Source organism: Drosophila guanche, unplaced genomic scaffold (assembly GCF_900245975.1).
Source record: "Drosophila guanche unplaced genomic scaffold, DGUA_6, whole genome shotgun sequence".
NCBI lineage: Eukaryota > Metazoa > Arthropoda > Insecta > Diptera > Drosophilidae > Drosophila > Drosophila guanche.
In genome coordinates this window covers 18,531,430-18,554,411 of record NW_022995743.1, presented here as the reverse complement: position 1 = coordinate 18,554,411, position 22,982 = coordinate 18,531,430, and the positions used below count along the sequence as shown (strand labels likewise).

Genomic DNA, 22,982 nt, shown 5'->3' with positions numbered 1-22,982 from the left:
TACACGGGTCTTCAAACTCTTTTGATCAACGCTTACAAAACGCTAGGAATCCATAGCTTTGTTACCCAATAAAGCAATACGGCTTTTATAACATAGTTTGTGATCAATAAGGATCCAGAAATGGAGACCAAATGAGGAGGGCGGCGGTGAAAGTTCATAAGTTTACACTTAGAATTGTTCAAGTTGTAGGCAAGTAAGTATGCAAGTAGCAGTCGGAAAAGGGAAACAAATTGTATCGGCATCAGCATACATTAATGTAACTGAGTGCAAAATAAGTTGAGGCAGATCGTTCCCAAACAGATTGAAAAGCAGCGGACCTAAATGACTTTCTTGAGGAACAGCTGAGGTTAAATTCAAGAAATTTGACAAAACATTGGTAAACAAATCACGCAGTATGCGGTTCGATAGACATGATATCCAATTTATGAGATTTGTAGAAAACCCTAATACAGACAGTTTATGGATCAGCAAAGTCTGATTAACAGAGTCGAAAGCTTTGCTGAATTCTGTAAAAATTACGTCTGTTTGCAAGCCCCTTTACAAGCTTCGGTTGTTTGGTTAATTGATGTTGAACGATGTCTAAAAAAAACCATGCTGCATGCATGTTGCAATTGACGAGTTACAAGGTGCTCGAGAAGCTTCGGAATGGCAGAAAGTTTTGCAATATCGCGGTAGTTTTTGATGTAAAATCTGGACCCGTTTTTGTGAAGAGGAACAAGGTAGGATTCATTCCAATTTGGAAACGAGAACGCTCCTGGGATAAATTAAATAGGAAGGTCAAAGGATGAGATAGGTCTTGAGCCCAATATTTTAGGATACAGCTCGGAACTTTATCTGGGTCCGCAGAGAAAAAGATGTCAATTGAAACCTTTCCTTCGACGAAGGGAAGAAATACGTTGTTTGCATGAGGTAGATGGTATGCGTAAGGGTTGGAGGAGTCATAAGGATCCGATAAGTACGTCGATTGAAAGAAGGTGGCAACCAAATTTACAATAACTTGAACTGAAGATTCTGTGTTATCCTGTCAAAGATGGGAAAAAGAAAATGCGTTAGAATTGGAAATCCATTACGGATCATTACGAAAAGTTGTACCACATTGTGAAAGATAGAGGTTATGGTATTTCTTATTGGCAGTAAGAAATTGAGAGTGGACAGAATAATATTAAGCAAAGACAGATAAAGAACTAATTATCGGGTTCTTCTTATAGAGCCGGATTTTTTTATTGTTTAGGTAGGACAGATACTTATAAAACCAGGGCGGGCTTGCAAGAAACACATACGGTTCCTTTATATTTGATGAGGACCAAAGAAAGTACCAATTACTTTCGAGAGATGTAGGCCAAGATCGATAAAATTAGGTTTGCAAAGGCACTTTATTCAACTTTTTAAAGGTTAATACTTGAAAACTCGATAGAAAAAGTAGGATGATACGGATCTTCAGGAAAATATATATTGCCTCTGAAAACCGTTGCTCGAAAGGCATGGCTGGCAAAAATAAGATGTAAAAGTCTACCTTTATTGTTTTTGACAGAGTTAATTTGGGCAAAGGAGACGTGAGTTATACCATCGACGAAATCATGTTGACTACCAGGTCTACTTCGAAACTACAGAATGAATTGCAGAAAAGTGGTTCAAATAAGCAACGGCATCTGATCTGGCAGGAACATACAATACGAATTTTGACTGCAAAAAATTCAATACCAATAATTTTTACTGCAATAAGAATCCCAAAAGCAAATAATGGACAATCCTTTATATATGTATGTAGTAAACGTTTCGGAGAAAATTTCATGATCGGAGTCGGAAGAGTTAAGTCAGGTTTCAGTTATGGCGATAGCGTTGAATTTACAAGAGGAACTGTCCGTAAGTATGTATTTCGGTTAATTTCGGTTACCTATGTATGTATATCGTACTGCGTACGTTCTGATATTGGATGGCAAAATGGTTCCTAAGTTTTTTGAAATCTTAGGGACAGTAACTCTAGGATTCTAGATAGAGTCTCTTAGCAGAAATGTATGCATAATAGTATGTTTATCATTCATGAATCGGGAAGAAGAGTTTTAAATAATGAGATATAATAATGAAGTCATTAGGCGGCGATTTGAGATAAGAGCTTAGATGCATTTAGACATATTTCGGTGTGGCTTCTGGTATGAGACGAGAGATCAAGATAATGACACATAAGACACAATGTATGTTTGTATGTATGTACGCACATATATAATTTTAAGCATCGAACTTATAATGGCAGCACTACTGCGTGGGAGATGGCAACTGGCAACTTCATTGAGTCTCGAAATGTTTGTCATTTAATGGAACGCGGAATAAATTCCCCTATATTGCTGTGGGTTTTATTGCAATGGAATTTTTGTTTGTTTTCGAGATTGAAATTTAAATGACTCATTTAGTTTATAAAATTAAAATAGTTTTCATTGAAATTTTAGTCCGAAGCCATGGCACAGAATTTATGCAAAGTACATAAAAATGTAGTGCTAAAAACAACGTAAAATATAGAAGTTGTAAATGGATTTTTAAAACATGCTAAACACCCCATCAATACAAAGTCTTATCGTGAAGATTATACCCTTTTGGTCAGATCAAGTTTGGCTCCGCTTCATTAATCAGAGTGCTGACTAATGCCTCAGAGCTACTTCACTCAAGAATCTTGGCACCGACATACATACATACATACAAATGTATGTATACTGTGTGTTTGGCTGCAGCTGTATCTGCCCGCTATTTCCGCTACGAATGTATATGTATGTATGTATGTTCATATGTACATGTGTATGATTAGATATGGTAGCGCTCCGCATTTGTCGGCCCGTAAACTCTCGCAGCTTATGTGTGGCGTGCTGCTGATCTGACATAATGGGCAACTCCGATATTAGCATAATTCCGGCATTTTTAACCCATCTCATCTAAAAGGCTATGCAAGAATCAGAATCTGCCCCGAAACACATTTAAATGATTGCAAGCCCGTGTCTGCCTCACATCAAAAATATTGGACAGGAACAGGTTTCACCGCGTCCAATTTAATTCATATACATACATACATACATTCATATATCTACATGTGTACATCTGAAGGTATAGCTCCTAGATTTTATGCTTGGCTTTGAAGTCATGCGATGGCAGCGTTCAAAAATAGTCAACTATAAGTGTCAATTATTAATTCCGGAGGGATAAAAACAGCAACAAACGAGAAGGGACGTGTGAGACGCTTCTTACGCGTCACAACTTGTATACCCGGCACTCAGTACTACATCTACACCTTAGCGTTGTTTTGTCAAATTTTACATATTTTCTTTATCTGTCTTCTACATCTACAACACTTCTTACACCTAAACGCTCCTTTAGCTCGCCCCCCCTCACTAGACCCACAGACTGCAGACTCGCGGCAGAGGCAGTGACCGCACACAGCAGAAGCAGAGTGTGAATGAGAGAATGTGAAAAAAACAAATATAAGCTGCGGGGCGGGGTGGGTTTAGCCGATGCATATTAATTTCTTCATTCTGGCTATAATAATGGTCCAATCGGATCCCAATTGATCTGATAGATATGGTCATTCCCTACGGAATGACGTTTTTAGTTTTCTTTTATCTTCAAAATTGTAGATTTGGGAGGTTTTCAACCACTGAGGCGTGGCTCATTTTTGAAATACACTTGTAAGAGTGTGAGCATACAGAAGAAGTCTGGATGCAAAATTTGGTGTCTCTAACTTTTCTGGTCTCTGTGGTCCAGGCGCTCAACAAGACGGACGGACGGACAGACGGACGGACAGACGGGCGGACAGACAGACATGGTTCAATCGACTCGGCTCTTGATGCTGAACAAGAACTTTATGGGGTCGGAAACGTTTCCTTCTGTGTTACATATTTTGTGCACAAATAAAATATACCCTATTTACTCTTCGAGTACCGGGTATAAAAAACTAGACAGCTAACATTGGCGCGCCGTTGGACTTGAAACTTCAAATAAACGAGAGGGACGTGCGAGACGCTTCTTACGCGTCACAACTTTTACAGGCGCTCAACAAGACGGACGGACAGACGGACGAACATAGAGACATGGCTATATCGAGCGGCTATTAATGCTGATCAAGAATTTATGTACTTTGTGTGGTCGGAAGCGTTTTCTTCTCTGCGGTACAAACATCCCCTTTGTACACAAATACAATAAACCCTATTTACTCTTCGAGTATCGGACATAAAAATATGAAAGCTACGAGCATAATGAAAAACCATTTATACATACATACATACGTTTGAAATCGGTTTGGGTATAATATTTATAGGTTACAATAGATTTTCCTTCTTTATATGTATGTTCCCTAGGTTCCTTAGAATAAGACACGGAGACAGAAATAAAGTAAACAAAAGGCCTGGAAGGAGAGACGCCGAGTATGTAACAGACTGTTTAGCGGAATCTGGGAATCTGGGCAGACAGAAATATGGTCCACTGGATAATAAAATTAATTCGCCTAGAAATACTTGTCTAGCAGGTAACAAAAGCAGAGCGGTGGAGAAACAATTTCTTTTATTTTGTTTTGCATCAGTTTCACTCAACCAGTAAGGTCGTTCAACAGACGACCTTGGGGCCATGCGCCTCAAGACAATGGGCCGGGTAGTCTAGCCGCGTTACAAATAAGCATACCTGGAGCTTGACCACAAAACCATGTTACTGTAGGTTTGCCATAAGACGATTGGGATCCGCCTGTAAAAGTGGCCATAAGAAGACGATTTTTTTCATCTGATGGAATGTAGAATGGCAACCACGTATATAGCTAGGTCTGTCCTGCGTTAATAGCTGGTGTTGTTTTGCTTAAAAGTGGATTTAATCTACTAATTTTAACTACTTCAATTAACGTCGTATTCGAATTCTCGTTGAGCGGCATGCAGTAATGCGGTATTGAAACTAAGGAGCTGTGAGGATGCTTGCAGGTGTGGACTGAAGGCGTTGTTTGTGCATGTAGTCACGTAGACCAATCAAGTTCAATCGTTATAAAAGTGTAAATTTGTATATTTGTTGAGAAATGGATTTTTACTTCAATTGAGAATTTCACAGTGTGTGCCAGCCTGAAACCTGACGATATATATTTATAAGGGAAACGATGGGCAGTTTTTGACAGTTGCACATATGTCGTCATATGACGATCGCATAAGAAGTCCTCTTTCTGTGTGATATTTAAAAGAGATTGTTCCGATACACAACTCAAGGAAATTTGTCGCGACTTGACAGAGATTGCCCCAAAAATCCGTATGAATAATAATAAAAGTAAGATAAAAAATATATAATTACAGTTGGATGCACGAAGAGCACGGCGTCGATGAATTAACAACACTACAAGGCTGCAAAGAACATCTTGGCGGCTTGTAAAAATGTCTATGAAATATTTGATAAACACAACAAAAAATGTTAGCTGTTAAAATACGGACAGCTGTGCCTGCGTCAAAAGGTGACCACGCTGACTTTACTTTACGAACAGTTTGCTGTCATTTGCTGCATTAACAAATAACCGTAAATGTTCGCATTATCATAGGTCAGCTCCGCCTTGGCGCTGCGGGTCAGCTTGAATGAATAGCAGTCATTTTTCAATGTGCCAGTGAGAAACCTGCATGAAAATGCCATTAGAATGGGAATGAACCTTCTAAGTATTGTATGTGGCTACCCTCTGAATGCACAATTTCGCAATCCAGAGATCGTGAGCGGCGCTGAGGGCGCTGTTTTGGGGATTTTATCGTTAGACAAAAGATGGTCAGGATATTAAGAACAAATATTCAGAGATATGTTTTCTAATTTAGAATAGCTTGGGAGACTTTTTTGTGAAGAATTGTGAAATTTTTCAAATTAAAATCATACTTGAATCGCTCTTGACTTAAGTCCCAGGCAGCCCAAAGCAATAATTGTAACGTGCATTTGAGTTCCGAACAAGTTCGCGTTCACTTTTCATAATTACACAAGATGATGGATTTCATCATAGCTCCAATGATCCGAAGTGAACAGTTGTGGTAAAATTGTATCAATGGACTACATACTGACCTGATAAAAAAAACCACAAGCGCACAATAGGCCAATGAATTTGGCAAATGTGCATTTTAATGCAGTCTCATCGGGGCATATCACCACCATGATCAACTATGACTTGTTGAATAAGAAGTGCAGAAAGTGTCGTTAGTTTCTAATTGTTTCAGATCACCCTAAATCAGGGCCGGCACCCATACAATTAAAAAGCCGTTTTTGCGCTTGTGTGTGAAGACGCACGCAAAACGGAACATTTCACTTTATTGGTATTGGTACGAATCAATGTAATACGCGTGTACGTGAGCGGCAGCGCAGCAGCAGCGCCCTGTCCTATACCCTCTAGATAGGGCCGTGTCGAGCCCTGCCCTAAATACATATGTACATATGTATGTACATAAGTATGTATGTATGTGTTTATGTATATATCAAACAACTGAAGTATAATAGATATCATTGGTAAAGAGATGATTTGCAAAATGAAGAGGATTCGGGGCCGTAACTGCTGGCCGCAGATCAAAGCCGACCTTAACCCGCTTTTAAATTTCTAAGCATCGCCCATAATCCTAAATCTGCTGTTAAATATCCATTAATTGTACTAACTTTTGATAAGCATAACATCAACTCGTACAGACTCGGGGTATAATGAAATAATGATGAACCTATGTACATATATGTACTGAAGTGGCCTCAGCTCCACCTAAATATGTACATATGTACATATATCCCTCTCCTTAAATATTCATGTATATGTTGAACGAACTAAAAAAGCAATAATTAGCATGTGCCTAATCGATATAAAAATCAGATTGATTTATACATAAGCCACACGGTGGTGTTGCTGATGTTTTGACTAAATTTGTTTTGACAAATTGTAACATGGTTTTGTGGAATGGATTTGAGTTTCTTGGCGCTCTGATTTGGTTTCAATTTCTCCACGCCAAATGAGTATTGGAAAGCGGATGCAGCAGTGCACTTGGAGACTGGGATAGTGATGGAGCCTAGAACTGCCCGGACTTGTATTTTTCCGCCATTTCATTGTAGCGCATTTAACTTACTACGATCCTCATAATTGAATAATATTGAATCCCACAAAAAGTGCTTTATGGACACTACAAATCGATTAAATAGTATTCTCCCGCTCCCTATATTATGTTTATGCCGATGCCCGCACGCAAAAACAAACTATATATTAGCTAAACTTGTCCCAAAGAACGAATTCCATTAGAACGAGCCAAAGAGCCAAACATTTTTTTTGTCTGGACGTTGATATGCAATGACTGCACCACGCGCTGAACCCAGCAGAACGCAGGAAAGATAGATGTTAGGCTAATATTCGAGGAAAATTAGAGATAAACACAACTAATCTAGAGCAACTATAGCTAAGCAATCAAAAATTACCAAAATCAGAAACAAGACCAAATAACTACTAATGAAAATGTAAAGCCCACTGAATTGGCAAAGCAAAAAGCTGCCGAAAACAAATTAAATCCCTGGACCTGGACAAGCCGAAATCCGCTGAGAATGCGCACAGTAAAATAAAGTAGAGTGAAGAGAAGCCGACTCTCAGCACGGTGATGCGTGTTCCCGGAGCCAAGCACGAGCACCCACACGCCGACATCCAACTTTTGAAGCTTACTCTCAGAGACGCCAAAACGAAAGTTTTGAGTGAGCATGAGAGTGAGCGTCGCTGTGGGCTTTGCCGTTGGCGTTGGCGTTGGCTTTAGCTTTGAGGTTGACTCATTGGCTGACTGTGCTGCAAACGTATCGTGTTTGTTGGTTTTACTCGTACCAATACACTTGTTGGCATCTTCTGCTACAGCTGAAGCCTCTTCTGCGCTGCTTGGGGCTGCTGCGACCGTCTGAGGCTGCGGAGTGGCTGCGACGCGAGCAGAGCCTGCTGGGTACATATAAAACAGACGATCTTGGGAAAATATTCACAATCATTTTCAAGCTGTTCGTACGCGCGCTCGATTTCGAGAGGTGTTTGGAATTTTTTCAGTGTAAGCGACTACGTCCATAGTTCAGTTTTCGGTATGTTGTCATATGCAAAAAGTGCTCAGACCCAAGTTCAATGAGAACTGCTCAGCTCAGCCACAGCCACAGACTCATATCGAACCGCAAAAGTGACTGGCCACTTGGTGGTGAAGTGAAAAAATAAAGGACGTTCGAGAAAAGCAAATTCCTTGTGTTCCCAGACCTCTATAGGGGCTCATCCACAGATGCTGCAATTTATACCGCTACTACGAGCACGAGTACGAGTATAAATTATGCTGACGCAGCCTTTTGTGGATAGAAATTAAATTCATCAGCAGTTGATTGATTGATGGATAGTTTCATTGATTCAGTTGCAGTTGTCGCTCCTCTGCGGATGCCGAGTCCGTCCCTGCCTCTGCCTCTGCCTTTGCATCTGCCTGTCTGTCCACCCATGTGTCCCCTCTCCCCATTCTGCAGTGTCTTGTCTGTAACTGCAACCATTTCGACCGTTGCTTGGAGTGGTGGAAATTTATTTGTTGGAGATGCGATCTAAACTTTGCAGCATGTTGTTTTGTGTTTTGTGTTTTGTTGCACTGTTGCAAAATACAGCAGCACAAAGATCTGAAGTTTTAATTTATGTGAAAAGCGGTCGCAGAACAGCTTCAGACACCACAGATGCTGAAACTTAGGAGTATTCCCAGCAATGCGCGGACATTACATTACTAATCGTACCAGCCCAACACAAAACAAAAGACAATTTGCCTACAAATGTACATACAAACATATGTACATACGTAAGTACATAGGCATGTAAAAGTAAAGCAATTTACACTTGTATGTACATATGTGAATGTATGTATGCATTTACCGAATGGTTGAGCTTTTTGCCATTGGCAATGCTGAGATTCAATTAATTAGCAGGCCCCGATTTGAACCTCAAGAAAGTTTGTCGCTAAAGTCTTTTGTGTTTTCCCGCAATTTGGACAACATGTTCATCAATTCCCTCTGAAAGTGTGTCAACGAATCGTGTGTAGTAGCCAGCCGCGGGTTGATTTCTGACTGCGCATATGAATACGAGCAAAAATACTATACGCAACTCCATAAATTCTAAGCTCTTGAAATAGAAAGTAGAAATTCGCAGAATTTCGAGATCCCAAGGCAAAATGAATAGTCGATCGATGAATCGAAGAAACTCTGAAAATATTGTATGCTAATTTTGTTTGGTAAAAACCCGCAATTTGATTTGTTTATATTCAACTATTTTTAAGTATGACTCACGTGGAACGCATCCCGCGATTTGGCTCACAGATCGATTTAGCGATTCGTCTCGAGCTCGGTTAAGTTCTTGTTGAGACTTTGTTTATGGTCTCATGCAAATTTCACCAGCTCTTGCAGGTTAAAACAATCAAGCTAACGATTTATGAGCCAAGATACCTGAGACACAGCCTTTAGTCGACCTGACTCAGGATAGATATTGCCAAATCATGCATATCCGGATCTTATTGTGGAAATTCCCGTCAAACAGTCTTTCCATTGGCATCCTCTCATGCTCATGCTATCTAGTATCGTCAATTTTGAAATTGACGCACTAACACCAAACGACAGACTCCCCTTTGCGTAGCGTAGACTTCTTCAGATCCATCAGAGCAGACAGCAGTAGCAGGGCCACCCGAGGAGTCGTTTAACTGACTAAGAATCTCTGACAAATTTCATGCATACATACATACATGCGTACGTGGTCGTTACTACCTGCACACACGCATGTGTAGTACTACGTATGGGGAACACATATTGAAAAAGTGTTTAGAAGCATGAAACACGTCGGGGACCGGTAATCTCACACCCAACCGTGCCAAGACGAGTTGTCTTAAGTTAAATTAAGCTCCTCCTTTGGACAAGCTACTCCGTCTTCAGCGTTGCCCGAACAGCAAGTGCCATTTGCCATGATCTCAGGTCCGAATACCTGCCCCATCATCTATGCAATATCATCCATATCCATAGCTGACAAATACTCGGGTGGCTTCGCATTTCCAACTTTTCGACTTTTATGGCGCTTTCACGATCCCTCAGCGACGACGAAACACTGCTCAATCGATAACGCTTGTCAGTCTGCGTGTTCTTAAATGTCACCCCTCCCCCTGCCCCCTTTGTCTTTAAACATTGTACTTACATACATACTAGGGTATGCTGTTTGTTACACACTATTAAAATACAAACTGTGTCTTCCTCGCAGGTTTTTAGTAGCAATACACAGCTAAGTGAAGGAAAAAGCCATGTTCCGGTTTCGAGAGCAGCTCGTATTCGTCGTTTCCATGGCGATGATGGCTCTGGCACTGGCCAGCGCTGAATATCAGGGCAACATGTTCCTCAATGGCCAGTACAAGAACGGCGCAAAGGGGCACCAGGAAACCCACTTTTCCGTGAACGCCGCGTCTAACGTCTTCCTGAATCACGCCATCATAAGCCGCCAGGCCTCGCCTTTCCAGGGGCCCACCTACCTGCCGCCCAAGGAGTTCCTGAAGTGCGCCTCCGGCCAGCAGTGCGTGCGCCAGGATCAATGTCAGAATGGGTATTACACCCAGCAGTTGCCCAAGATCCAGGTAAGCCCCAATTAGAGCCCAACAGCGGTCGTGCACTCCCTAACCTGGAGCACACATTCATTCGTTTCATCCACTTGTCTATTGCATAATGGACATTGATTTGGGTTTTGACAGCCACGCAAAAACAACAATAAATTTATCGTGCTCCGAGCAAGCTATCAAGCTCCGTGCTCTGCGTAGCGTGTCCACAGAAGACCCAAAATCAAAAAATTAAAATGCCGTCCTCAGCGATAACGCGTAAAATATTTCAATCGTAGCTGTTGCTTTGCTTGATTAGCCAGCCTGCTCTTGCTGATCGGTGGCGTTAACCTCAACCTCTTGTCGTGGAGCACAGTTACCGTTATTTTCCAGTTTTTCATCAGTACCGAAATCCGTACATAAATACATACATATGTACACTCCGCTCACTCCGCTGCCCAGCCCAGACTTCCACCCCCCGGTATCGGGATGGGAATGTCGTAATCCCAGAAAGTAAAAAGCGAAGTTCATGTTTAATTGCCCCTCGCCAAGCTTGCTTCGCATCCACATTCACATGCACATAAACGTATAGTATGTAAAAACGTTGCTGCCGCTGCTGCTTTGCATATTTGTCAGTGGCTTCGCAGCCCTTCGCGTTCATAAATAATACAAACAAGACGTTCGCAGTGCAATGCAATGCTTCTTCGATCGATGCTCGATTGTTTCATCCACCTGTGCCTGTGCTCCAGCAAAGTCTGAACTTGAGCGCGGATTTCTCTTTTCTTGGGGGCTTCCTCCTCCTCACCCGACACCCTTGGAGGTGCATATGGAGCTGCTGACACGACGGTGCACAGCAGTGGCAGGACGGGAAAAGAGCCATGTACAACGTACAACGGTGGAAAGTTGTGCAAGTCATTTAGGGCAAACTGACATTCTTGTGATGCAAAAGGCAACTCTGGCGATTGGGCTCGTGCTTATGGGCGACGAGACCCAAGGTGAAGACTTCGGCAACAAGCTTGCCGGCGGACCCCTAATGAAGTATTTGGTGACAGTTGGATATAAAATATGCATTTTATTTCTCACTACACCGCATACTGCACATTGCAAAACTTCTGAATTATGTTTTTTAATTAAAAATTATTGATGCTAAGGAGCTGCGACTGCGACTCTTGCGGCGCGGAGTGAAGATTTGACCCATTGACCGACCGGTACAGCGGAGCCCAGTGCAGCGACAAGTTTGGCCAGTCGAATCTCAACAAGAAATGCGTTTTTAATGGCGACAAACTCAGCTGCACAGAACGCTGCATGCATGCATGCTCCGGTAGGTTTCCAAAGTGGTTTGAACCATCGCCAACACTCACCTTCCGACTGAATTTTCAGCGCCAGTCAATTGACATTATTTACTCCTACTACAAGCGCCTAAAACCATCAAACTTTGCCATAGTCTGCTCACACAAATTGTGAACACATTTTGTGGTGGGTAAACAGCAGGCGGAAAGACCGAGACCCAACAATTGTCACCTAGACTCGTGGGCGTTTCTCGGTTAGTTCTTCGCGCAAGACAAGATCAAGACGAGACAGACGAGACCAGCTTGACAGGAGAGTGTCTAGCCAAACTAGGCAACTTGTTTGAACAATCGTAAGCCGTTTGAGATCTTGACATTGATTTACTGTTGATGAGCAGCACAAAAAATAATTGGGGGAAGGGGAGCGAACGGGAAAATCGCTGGCTTTTCGCACACTTTATCAGTAATGATGCGAAGCGGGAAATCTGGCTAATTTTATCGGGAAGCTATGTATGCGCAATACTGAGCATGCAAAGTTATTTAGTCAATAGTCAGCAATGTGAACAAATATTTTATCTCGAGTGAGCAGATGGGAATAATTATAATTATCGAAACGACTGCAAGACACGGGCACAGCACAGCACAGGCAAGCAATTAAAGAACACAAATAGAAATGAAATCTCGCATATTTCTCAGCCGATGATGTCAAAAAGTACGCTTTGCGTGTGGGTATTAATGAGGAGATCTTATTCAGTTGTTCCGCCTCTTGATGGGTTTATCAACCTGTGAGTCACACACATAATGATCAATCTATAGTATATACATATGAACACATAGTTAAACCTTAAACCTTAGAACTACAGCTCCAGCTCCAGCTTAGATCCCGTAAAACGGAAAACTGATGCCGCCACAAGCAAACACTTGTCAGCTCTTTTTTCCATAAGCCACGTGCGTATAACCGAGTACGTAACACGAGTATAACCGAATCTAGACATTTGTCATAAATTTATCTAATGACTTGCCCCCCTTTTGGTTTAAGCATTAACATTCCATTCCATTCCATGACCAGTTCATCTAAAAACCAGATCCTGGCACTTTCGAAAACCCGTGCTTAAACTCAATCTTGTGGCTTATACCCATTTATTACCCTTCTATCATGCTCAGCTCGAAAATAAGCTCGCGCTGAGTCTCTTCATTGCTCAAGGTCGTTCTTCAGAACGCAAAGCACGGCACGCCAGCTTTTAAATGGGTTTCCGATATTAGATTTTCTTGTTTGGGAGCCATTAAGGCAGGAATAAATTAAACGTGGACACTTTGATTTGTAATATGATCTTACAGGTCGAATTGATGTATTGAGTGTCAGCTTCAAAACTACTGTGTGCGGGTATCTTTGAGAAATCTGCTCACTTGAAGATCTTTCTCAGTCTGGGAAATCTACATTCGGGTCGCACAGCTACATACATATGTATGTATGTATGTATTTATTATGTACTCTTATTTACGTATGCATGTAATTTTCACTGCAGCAGACAAAGTTAATTTTCAAATGTTGAGTTGCTGAAAGCCAGTAAAAAATGTTCAAAAGCATCAGCGAGGGTTCGGTTGAACATGTTCAAGTCCGCGGCGGCAGAGTTCAATGCAAATGCTACTGCTGTAGCCGAGCCCCAGTGCCAGGCACCTGCCTGAACACTTCTTAACACATCATTAATGCAATTGCCAGCACTTTGGTGACCTCTTGACAAAGACGACAGCAACGGCTGTCTCTCAATTAATGCTGCAGAGTGCAAACGATTCATGGCTGCTGCACTGGTCAAGTACACCCCAAGTGGTCGAGTCGCATTGACAGTTGGTAGATTGTGGGTGGGGTGTCTTATCTCTAATTGAAGCAGCGAATGTCTGTCTTTTGGAAATTATTCATTGCAGTCTCTCCTTGTCTTACAGAACTGCGAGCCGGACTCAAACGTTTGCTGCACCTATCGCGCACCACAAACAACCACCACCACCACAACGACCACCATACCTGTGCCGTTTGAGACCTGTCCACGTGACTCGGATTGTGTAGCGCCCCAAGACTGCCGCAGTGGGGAAATCAGCTCCATCAACTATGTGAAGAAGCAAGGGGTAAGTTTCGGCTGACTCGACTCCATCGGGCCAACACACCGCAAGAAGCAGATTACTTAGTATGCAGGGTTTCCCCATATGTTCGGATTGAGAAGTATAACACACGGCAGCTGAATAAAACCTCTTTGATGCACTAATAATGAGACAAGCGCCCGAAACAAAGCGATCAGAGCAGAAGCAGTTTCCGCCTGCGTTGGCGGAATCAGAGTCGACCACACCGATCCCAGCGCATTTCATAAGCCCTGCGATGCAGCAAGCACATGGGGAAACCCCAAAGAGCCAAACAAAAAAACAATCAAGCAACCGAACCATCACACATATTCCGACAGCTTATTAGCACACAATTAGTTTTATTCCCCCAGTGATCTGATTTTTGTCTCGAGATTCTCCCGAGCTCTAACCGACCGGGTGGGTGGTTGTAAACTTGGATATATTTGAAGGGTGACGTTATAAACATACATACATGTACATATTTATGTACAACTAAATGTACGTTCTCGTGACGGTTATATGAATATTTATGCCCATATGAAGGTATTGCGTGTGGTATGCCCCATGTGTATTCGTACATAAATATTTAAATACATCCGTACATACATCGGTGCATGCGTACATGCATACATATATATGTACTCGTACATATCTCTGTCATTGCCACAAGGGGAAATGTTAATGCGCAGCACTCAGGCAACGAACTTGACGCCGTCGGGTGCAATCAAATTGGAATGCGGTTGGACCTTACCTTCCAATAATGCAATATACATTCAAGCCAAAAAAGTGTTAAATTACGGCCTACCAAGAGATGATCTGGTAGGGGGGCAAAGGGACATCTCGATATTTCCACTGGCTATTGCAATTGCATAATTTGTTTACATGCAACGGCCAACAAAACGGGTCGGTTGCGTACGTTATTGTTGCATGCACCGTCTGGATGTATGTACATATGTTGCAGCCCAGGCAAAGACGGACGTCCCTGCAGCTGCAGATCGCATTTAAGGCAAAATCGTTTTAGTTTTGTGCTCGGTACTCAGCCACTGTCCGGGTATACTGTATACTCCCTGAACGTGACATGCTGAAGGATTGATTCATCTCAATGGATGCGTTTTGTGTACACAGCTCACATATTTAGAGTTGTCAGAAATAATCTGTTTGATACTTTATTCAGTTTCTTTACCAAGAAAGAGCCAACTACCAAGAATTATAAAAACATACATATGTACATATGTATGTACAGCTGCGGCGTTTAAAATAGCACCACGAAAATAATTTTTTTCTTTAATATATTTTGTTAAAACAATGGTTCTAATGAAGGTTTTTAAAACTATTATTTCAACTTTGAGGCTTAATTCAACTTATCCGAGAGATGGGGTGCTTTGATGGCTTTAGTTGGAAATATTTGGAAGGAAAATGATTATTCCGTTATTTGGGCGGCAACAGCACCAATTTCATAAAAGCTCAAAAAACTTAAAATTTTAAAGAAGTCTCCACAATTTTTCATTACTATGGTTTACTTTAATTGTATTTAAAGGTTATAATTTGTTTTAAAGCTTTTTGCAGTAAAAAAAAGGTTGAGAGTCCTGTCATAAAATGTAACCTTATTTTCGCGTCTTTCCTGGGGGATTCATCTCCACAAACCTGGCAGAACCCCTAAATGTCATACTTTATCTTTGATTGCGTATTAGAAACATATTCCCTAACTGTTCTAAAAAAATATTCCCTATGGTTCATATTTGGGGACTGAGCAAGAGAAAACATTGCATGAAAGTCACTGTTTTAAAACCCCTTAGAGCTCTCTATCTGGTCTGTTTTGGGTCCTTTCCCTGAGAAAAAAAACAACTCAACGGCATTTTCTATTGCATATAAGGCAGCGTTATTGTTTAATAACATAATAACAAAGCCATGTTGATTCATCTTCGATTCCAGCACGGGTACTTTACCACCTCCATAATACGAAAGTCATGCACATACCATGATTCTTGTCTCAGCATGATTATTAGATATTAATATGTGTCAAAGGGTTGTGTTTTTCATTTGGTAGTCATTTTACATAAGATCTAAAGTTTTGGCAACAAACAAAAAATTTGGCTTTCTCCGGATCACAGGATCTTATCCAAATATATTTGGGCCAATTCCAGTGTTTTTTCTATATTGTATTTACTTTGCCCCATGGTGTCTTTTCTAAACTGGAATTTTTCTCAGACTTCGAAAACCTAATTTATATTCTTTTAAGCTAAATCTAGCTTTGCTTAACCTTTAAGATCCACTTCAAGCTATGTGGCCGGCTTTAAAGAACCCATCTTGCACTCAGAACCAAGCATTTTCAACCGAAAAGTGTATATTGCGTCAATTCTTTCACGAGCTTCCTGTTGGTAACATGTTTTAAAGCATTAAGAATCATTGTAGATGAGAAATTTACTATTTACCTCTCATAAGGTTAGCTTTCTTCTTTTGGAGTTAAAGTTTTAATCCTTTGGCTTTTTTCTTCGCTAAAGTGCTTTCGACGACTCATAAAAACTAATATTTTTTAACTTTCTGTTTACAAACGACTTAAACTACCGATTATTATATCAATTAAATACAAATTATGGGTGCTATTTTTGTTGCCGTTCAATTTCGCTTCTTTTTCGAAAAATTGAAAAAATTATTGAGATCCGCCAAAAGGGTGAGAGTAAGGACACTTCTCTCAGATAGAAGACATCTCAACCTACTTTATATTACTTCCAAGTACAAAAAATGTATAGAACCCATTTTTTTAAACAATAAAGACTTGTACCACGCGCTGCTATTATTTTTGCCGCAACTGTATGTATGTATGTATGTAAATATGTACAGAATTTACTACAAAAATCATGCTGAATTGAAATGCTCGACGAGTTCAAGAGTTCATAGGGTAAGTTAGTGTCGATGACCTCCGACCAGTATGCCTTTCTTGTTGGCCCTCGCTCAGGTGCTCCTATAAAATTACCCCCGATCGCAGACTCCTCAGCGTACGCTTCACGTCAATTACGCACCATAATGCCTCGAACTCGTTAAGTTATGCAGGCATTGACGCCAATTGTGTGGTATACTACAAAATGCACACTGGAGCCAGCCCAGTGTCGTCAGTCTGCAGCAGACCAAGAAACCAACAGAAACAGCTGTATTAGCAACCAGTTGCTCCGAGTCGCCTCCCCATCCCCGACATGCAGGAGTACAAGGGGGAGAAATGACTTGAGTAGTTTAGCAGTTGAAAATGCGCGGAATGCAATCAAGGTCGTGCTGGGCTGGGACCTGAGGCCAAGACCGGGAGACTTCCAAATAGGCAGTACCTTAAGCTTGATTCTGGAAATGGAAGCGGATGGCCACTGCACGGCCAGGTGCAATGTAGTATGCTGAGCGACTTTATGCCCATCGTTTGGCATAGCTGACTCGATAACATACCCACGCTAGCGCCAGCATGAACATCGTTTTAATGGAAGCGGATTTTGAGTTGGGTCGAGTCAATCGATGAGCACGCATGCCTTCACTGGCACACCAAATCACCGATAATTATGAATGTTATAGGGCATACTTGCACTCTGGCCATTTATCATTTCGTCGTGGCCGTTCAGTTCCTACGAACTAATGCGTGCAAAACACTGTTTTTGGGAAAGCCGGTTTGAGGCTGGCTGGGATAAGTCTTGTAGATTCACGCTGGACGTAGGTTTGCTGCCAATAAGGTGAACGTGGCTGCGTAGATGCACAATTCCATTAAAAAAGGTAGTTCCGACCTCAATTTAGTTCGTTGGTGCTCCGCTTGAAAACTATATCAATCGGAAGAAGGCGCCCACGTACCACATACTCACCAAAGCACATCGGAGTCGACGTGGAGCGGGAAGTGAAGCGTTAACCCAAGGTCTAGATCGAACTCGAAGTCCAAGCCGAATTCAGCCCGGTGGAGACAAAGCACAGGCAGAAAGTCGTTGACAGTGAATTACTGTTGGTAACTCTTCATGGGGATTCATGTGGCTGTCATTTTATTGTTATTTTATTTTACTCTAATAACAATTAATAATATTCTAATTCTTATTATGATTTTATTGGTGTGCGAGATCAATACAATGTCAGTGTCTTTGCTTTGTTAAACCTTAATTAACCATATGTTAATATCTGTGAATATGCTCTTATGTCTGCAGAAATAATTCATTGGTATTATAAGTAAGGCTACGCCTATTTCTAAATTATATTTCGTCCGGTAGGGTCGTAAATTATTGACTAACACACGAGCCCCTGGTCTGACGCCTATGCATAAACTGCGCTGCAGGCAGCACAAACATAAACAAAAGACTTAAGCGCCAAACTTGGTTTCAAGCGGCTGGCGACTTGCATGCACTCAGGGCCGAGACGACAGCGGTGCTGACGCGAAGAAGCTTCTTCATTGCTTCTTAGGCTCATAAAACGGCCACATCGAAAATTGCCTAATTTTATAGGCGCATAAATTGCAGGCGGAAAAAACGAAGAGCAAGAGTCTAGGAATTTATTGATGTGCTAGTGGCACATTAATGCGGTCATAAAAATGATTTCGTCTTTGCTGTGAAACATTTTAGTCATAAATTTCGGAGCTGCAGATCGACTTGGAAATTGGCATGTCCTTCAAGCAGCGGCTGCCCATTGGGGTATAAAGCAAGCATTGAACTTGGAAATGCCAAGAAAGCTAAATTTCAAAAATTCGATTATCCACGGGTATTATGGTATATTCGAATGCTTATAATAATTGCAACATTATTTACAAATTGCGCCAGACAATCTATGAGACAGAGACAACAACAAATACAACGAAAACGTCAACAATGGACACGTTGTCTGGTCTGACCAACCAACAACATTTATTAAAAGCATTTCTGAGTTGCTGTTGCTGCTGCTGTGGCTGGTTTCAGGCGATTACATATTTTAGCTGTCAGTGGTACACAAGTAGCTTATGGTTTTCATTGTTGATGTTGTTATCTGGCCGCAAAATGATTGATCATAAGCAATGCCGGCGACCAGCGACCAACGGCCAGCGCGCACAAGTAATCGGTGATCAGGTGAAGCTCGACAGTAGGGCTGAGTAAGTCTGGAGGCAAGGACTGGGCCAGCTCTTTTCGCTTACCGAAATTGTCATTGGACATTGCTTCGATTTCTGGCTGTCGTATGGCATCCTTTGGTACCATGTGTATTTCGTGTATTACATAAAATGTAATGCGTTTAATCGCTCCACACGTCTTCGCTGCAATGAGTGATGTCTGCATTAAGATAACATTTGATTAACTCTTAATTAATGGAAATTACGCAGAGGGTCGCCAGTTGCGCCTAATGATAATGTTGAGAAATTAAGCGGAGCCGCCAGAGCAGAAGGACAGTGCACAATTAATGATCGGAAATTGGGCCAAGCTCAGCCGGTCCGGTCCGGTCCGGCCTGGACAGATCAGACCAAGACTTGTCAAACGGAAGCGCATATACTTTAATAATTATTATTAATTTGCCATTCAGGCAATCAGCAGTCAGCACGCGGCTGTCTGCTGCCTGCTGCCTTTATCAGCTGACCACGGATGAGATTTTATTTAATTTCAACAAATGGGCACTTTACTCCAACATTACGGGCGACGGCGGCTGCACTCTGACTTACGAGTTACAAATTACGCGAAACAATAAGCCCAAGGTCGTGTCCCGATGACATCTCGACTTGGGGCCGAGCTTGGGGCTCAAGCGGCGTGTGAAAATTCGCCGCGAGTGGGGAAAGGGAGGGGGAGCTTGGGGTGCCATTTAATTCAACTCTTTTGTGGTAATGATAATCGCGATGATTGCGTAAGCAGGCAGCAATTCGAACCGCCAGCCAACAGAGTCAGTAAATTTGTGGACTTCTAAAAAATATGCAAATGATTTCCCATTTGAATAGTAATTTCCAAGGGTTCCGCAACTTGATACATTCTCAAAGCACACATATGTACATACCATGTACATATGTATGTATATTTATGTAGGTATGTGTATGGATTTATGCACGAAATAATACTCGTCTTATGAACGCCACCCGCTGACTAAACGCCTATTTATACATAATTTAGCCAGTTAGCGTTAGCAGTTAGCAGGTCGATAAATAAGAGCCTATGACTCTATTAATCAGAATTAGAATCAGAATCCATATTGAAACCTCATTTGGCCATCAGCTCCTTCCTTCCATCAAATTGTCAAACCTCCGCATGGAAGGCAGCATATATGTATACCTACATACGTACATATATTTGAGAGCTTCAGCGAACAATAGATTCGGCTGACAAACTTGAATCAGCATCCACTAGCGTCTGCCACTGCAGCATATCAAAGGCCCCGCCCTCGGCGTGTCGTTTTCAGCCTGAAACCGCACAGACATATACACATTACACCCAGACAGCATGGCCGCCTTAATGACCAAGTTGCAACCCGTTGCCAGTCAACCAGTGATCAGAAAATGCTGCAATTTGATAAGCTGGCTCATGAACGAAGCGCTACAATGACCAGTCACTACCAGCTGGATGTACTGAGGCCCCAACTGATATTTCTTGCCCATGCCATCGCTAACACTATTCCACTTTTTTTTCTTGCAGCCCAACCGTTGCTACGCTCCCGAGGTGTGCTGCCGGATGCCCTCTACAACGCTGACCGAAGACGGATACATATTTAACCTGCCTGACAAGACGTTCCCGCTGCCCACCAACCCCACGGTGCCCGCCGTTCGCACGACGCAGCCCGCCCTACGTCCTTTGCCCACCACTCGTCCTACCAACGAGTACCTGCCACCACAGACGACTCGTCGGCCGGTGTATCAACAGTCCCCCCAGACAACCCGACGTACCGTCTACCAACCACCACCCACGACCATACGCCCGCAAACCCAACCCACGCAACCCGCCTACCGACCACAACCGACACAGCGCCAGCTTCAGACTACCCGTCGGCCTACCAACGAGTATTTGCCTCCCGTATCGGTGAATGAGATTCCTCACCGGGAGAATCCTCGTTACGAGCCAGACCGTGTGCCGCAACCCTCTAATGAGAAGCCAGTGTACCGCGGCGAGGATCAGCTGTCGCCACAGATCTTCCCAACGCCACAGACCTTGAATGTCCCAAAATACTTTGCCAAGTGCGCCTCTGCCTTGGTCTGCACGGACGAAAGCTACTGCAATGCCATTGGCGTGCTCTCCGAAACACCTGTCGAGCTGTCCCCCATGGAAGCGGCTTTCCGAGTACCCCTCACCGACTGCTTGCAGGCCGAGAGCGGAGCACCTGGAAAATGTTGCCGCGATCCGAATTACGTAGACCCGTGGCCAGTCAACTTGGCTGGCGTTTGCGCCACGAGAAATAAGCGGTAAGCAACCAAAGCTTAGGGCTCCCCACAACAACATTCAACAATTTTGACTGGTATTGATTTTTCTTTCGCAGCACTAAGCCAACTGGTATTAAGGACCTAGATGCCAACTTTGCCGAGATCCCATGGCAGGCAATGATTCTGCGGGAGTCTAGCAAGACGCTGCTTTGCGGTGGTGCCATAATTGGAGACGAGTTCGTACTGACCACCGCCAGCTGCGTCAACGGGTACGAGCATGACTGCACAAGTGACATTCAATTTTTTGTCAATATTAATGAGAATCGAATCACGTTTAGGCTGCCGGTTAATGACATACGCATCAAGGCAGGAGAATGGGAGCTTGGAAGCACCAACGAGCCACTGCCCTTCCAGCTGACAGGGGCCAAGTCCATTGACGTCCATCCCTCATATGCCTCCTCAAGCAATGCTAACGATCTGGCCATTATTCGACTGGATAAACGCCTGGAGTTCGCCACCCACATCCAGCCAATCTGCATCAGCGACGAGGATCCACAGGCCTCGGAGCAGTGCGTGACCTCCGGCTGGGGCAAGCAGGCTTTGTCAAGTAAGTTCGGAATACGTCCACACATCCATATTTATTCACTCACTCCTCAAACCACAAACAGTTCATGAGGAGGGCGCCATTATGCACGTGACTGACACATCGTCACAGGGACGAAGCGAATGCGGAGCGGACGCCACCAGCGTATGCAGTGCCACAAAGTTTGACGCATGCCAATTCGATCTGGGAAGCGCGCTCGCCTGCGGCAGCGGGTCGAATGTCCGCCTGAAGGGCGTTTTCAGCGCCGAGAACTCCTGCGGGGACGGACAGACGGTGCGCTTTGCCAAGCCCGACATTAAGTGGATTAACACGGCGTTTGCCGACAGGAACAAGCCGCTGCTCCTGAAGCGCTTCTAAGCCCCAAAAGGACGCATAGATAACCGCTCTCCGATGAGGAGTACTGGGAAGCAGTGAACGAAGAGATTGAATAATACCTACAATAGAACAGCTCCAGCCTGGCAGTTGATAGTCTATTGATTTTAGCTGAGCTATCGCAACTTTAGCTTACATTGCACGACTGTTTTCTAAGTCGCAACCTGCCACTCCCACATTATAGATATCTAATTATGCACCCAAAATAGCCTGAGTGGGACATCACGGTTTAAATCTGTTGCAATCACAGCTCTCCGACCATGTAGATCCAATTCAATTCAATAGTAGAGAAAACTACTACCGAGTTGTACAATAATTAGTCTTAAGCAATAGGTTCTTCACATGAATTTTTGAATGGCCAACCTAATTACGAACCATGAGGACCCACCCATAAAGAATTTGAATTGAAATTTGAGATTATAAATGATTACATTATACTTTCGTCAATCCATGTGTGTACTTCGTAGGTTAAGTCCTGCCCAGTGCACTTTTTCTAGACGTAAGCACAACGGCACTCCTTTACACAACTGCACCACCACCGCCACCACCATCTCTACGTCTACCACATCTCAGCTGCAGCATCTACACATATTTTTACTGTTATTTAAAGCTTTTCCTATATCGTGTATTGTAAATCGTGTAGGTAATATCTTAATATGTTAAAAATGTTGTATAAAGTGTCTATTCATCTAAATTTAGTTTCTAATTTAAATTTGAAATAAAGAAAAATTATTTAGATATAT

General features: G+C 42.7%; 1 protein-coding gene across 1 annotated transcript; it reads left to right on the top strand.

Annotated features, from left to right (window-relative positions):
* Positions 1 to 7,890: 7,890 nt before the first annotated feature.
* On the top strand, positions 7,891 to 22,981 carry LOC117580051 (inactive serine protease scarface). Its single transcript, XM_034266292.1, has 7 exons — positions 7,891 to 8,024; positions 10,232 to 10,598; positions 13,784 to 13,963; positions 20,545 to 21,305; positions 21,380 to 21,532; positions 21,602 to 21,870; positions 21,932 to 22,981. The coding sequence occupies exons 2-7, from the start codon at positions 10,272 to 10,274 to the stop codon at positions 22,222 to 22,224; spliced, it is 1,983 nt and encodes a 660-aa protein (XP_034122183.1). The 5' UTR covers positions 7,891 to 8,024; positions 10,232 to 10,271; the 3' UTR covers positions 22,225 to 22,981.
* The last annotated feature ends 1 nt before the right edge of the window (position 22,982 follows it).

Bases quoted from the DNA above. Each gene is read 5' to 3' on its own strand.
- LOC117580051 (XM_034266292.1), top strand. From the start codon at position 10,272: ATGTTCCGGTTTCGAGAGCAGCTCGTATTCGTCGTTTCCATGGCGATG. The intron at 10,599-13,783 runs GTAAGCCCCAAT...CTTGTCTTACAG, and splicing joins AGCAGTTGCCCAAGATCCAG to AACTGCGAGCCGGACTCAAA. The intron at 21,533-21,601 runs GTACGAGCATGA...AATCACGTTTAG, and splicing joins ACCGCCAGCTGCGTCAACGG to GCTGCCGGTTAATGACATAC.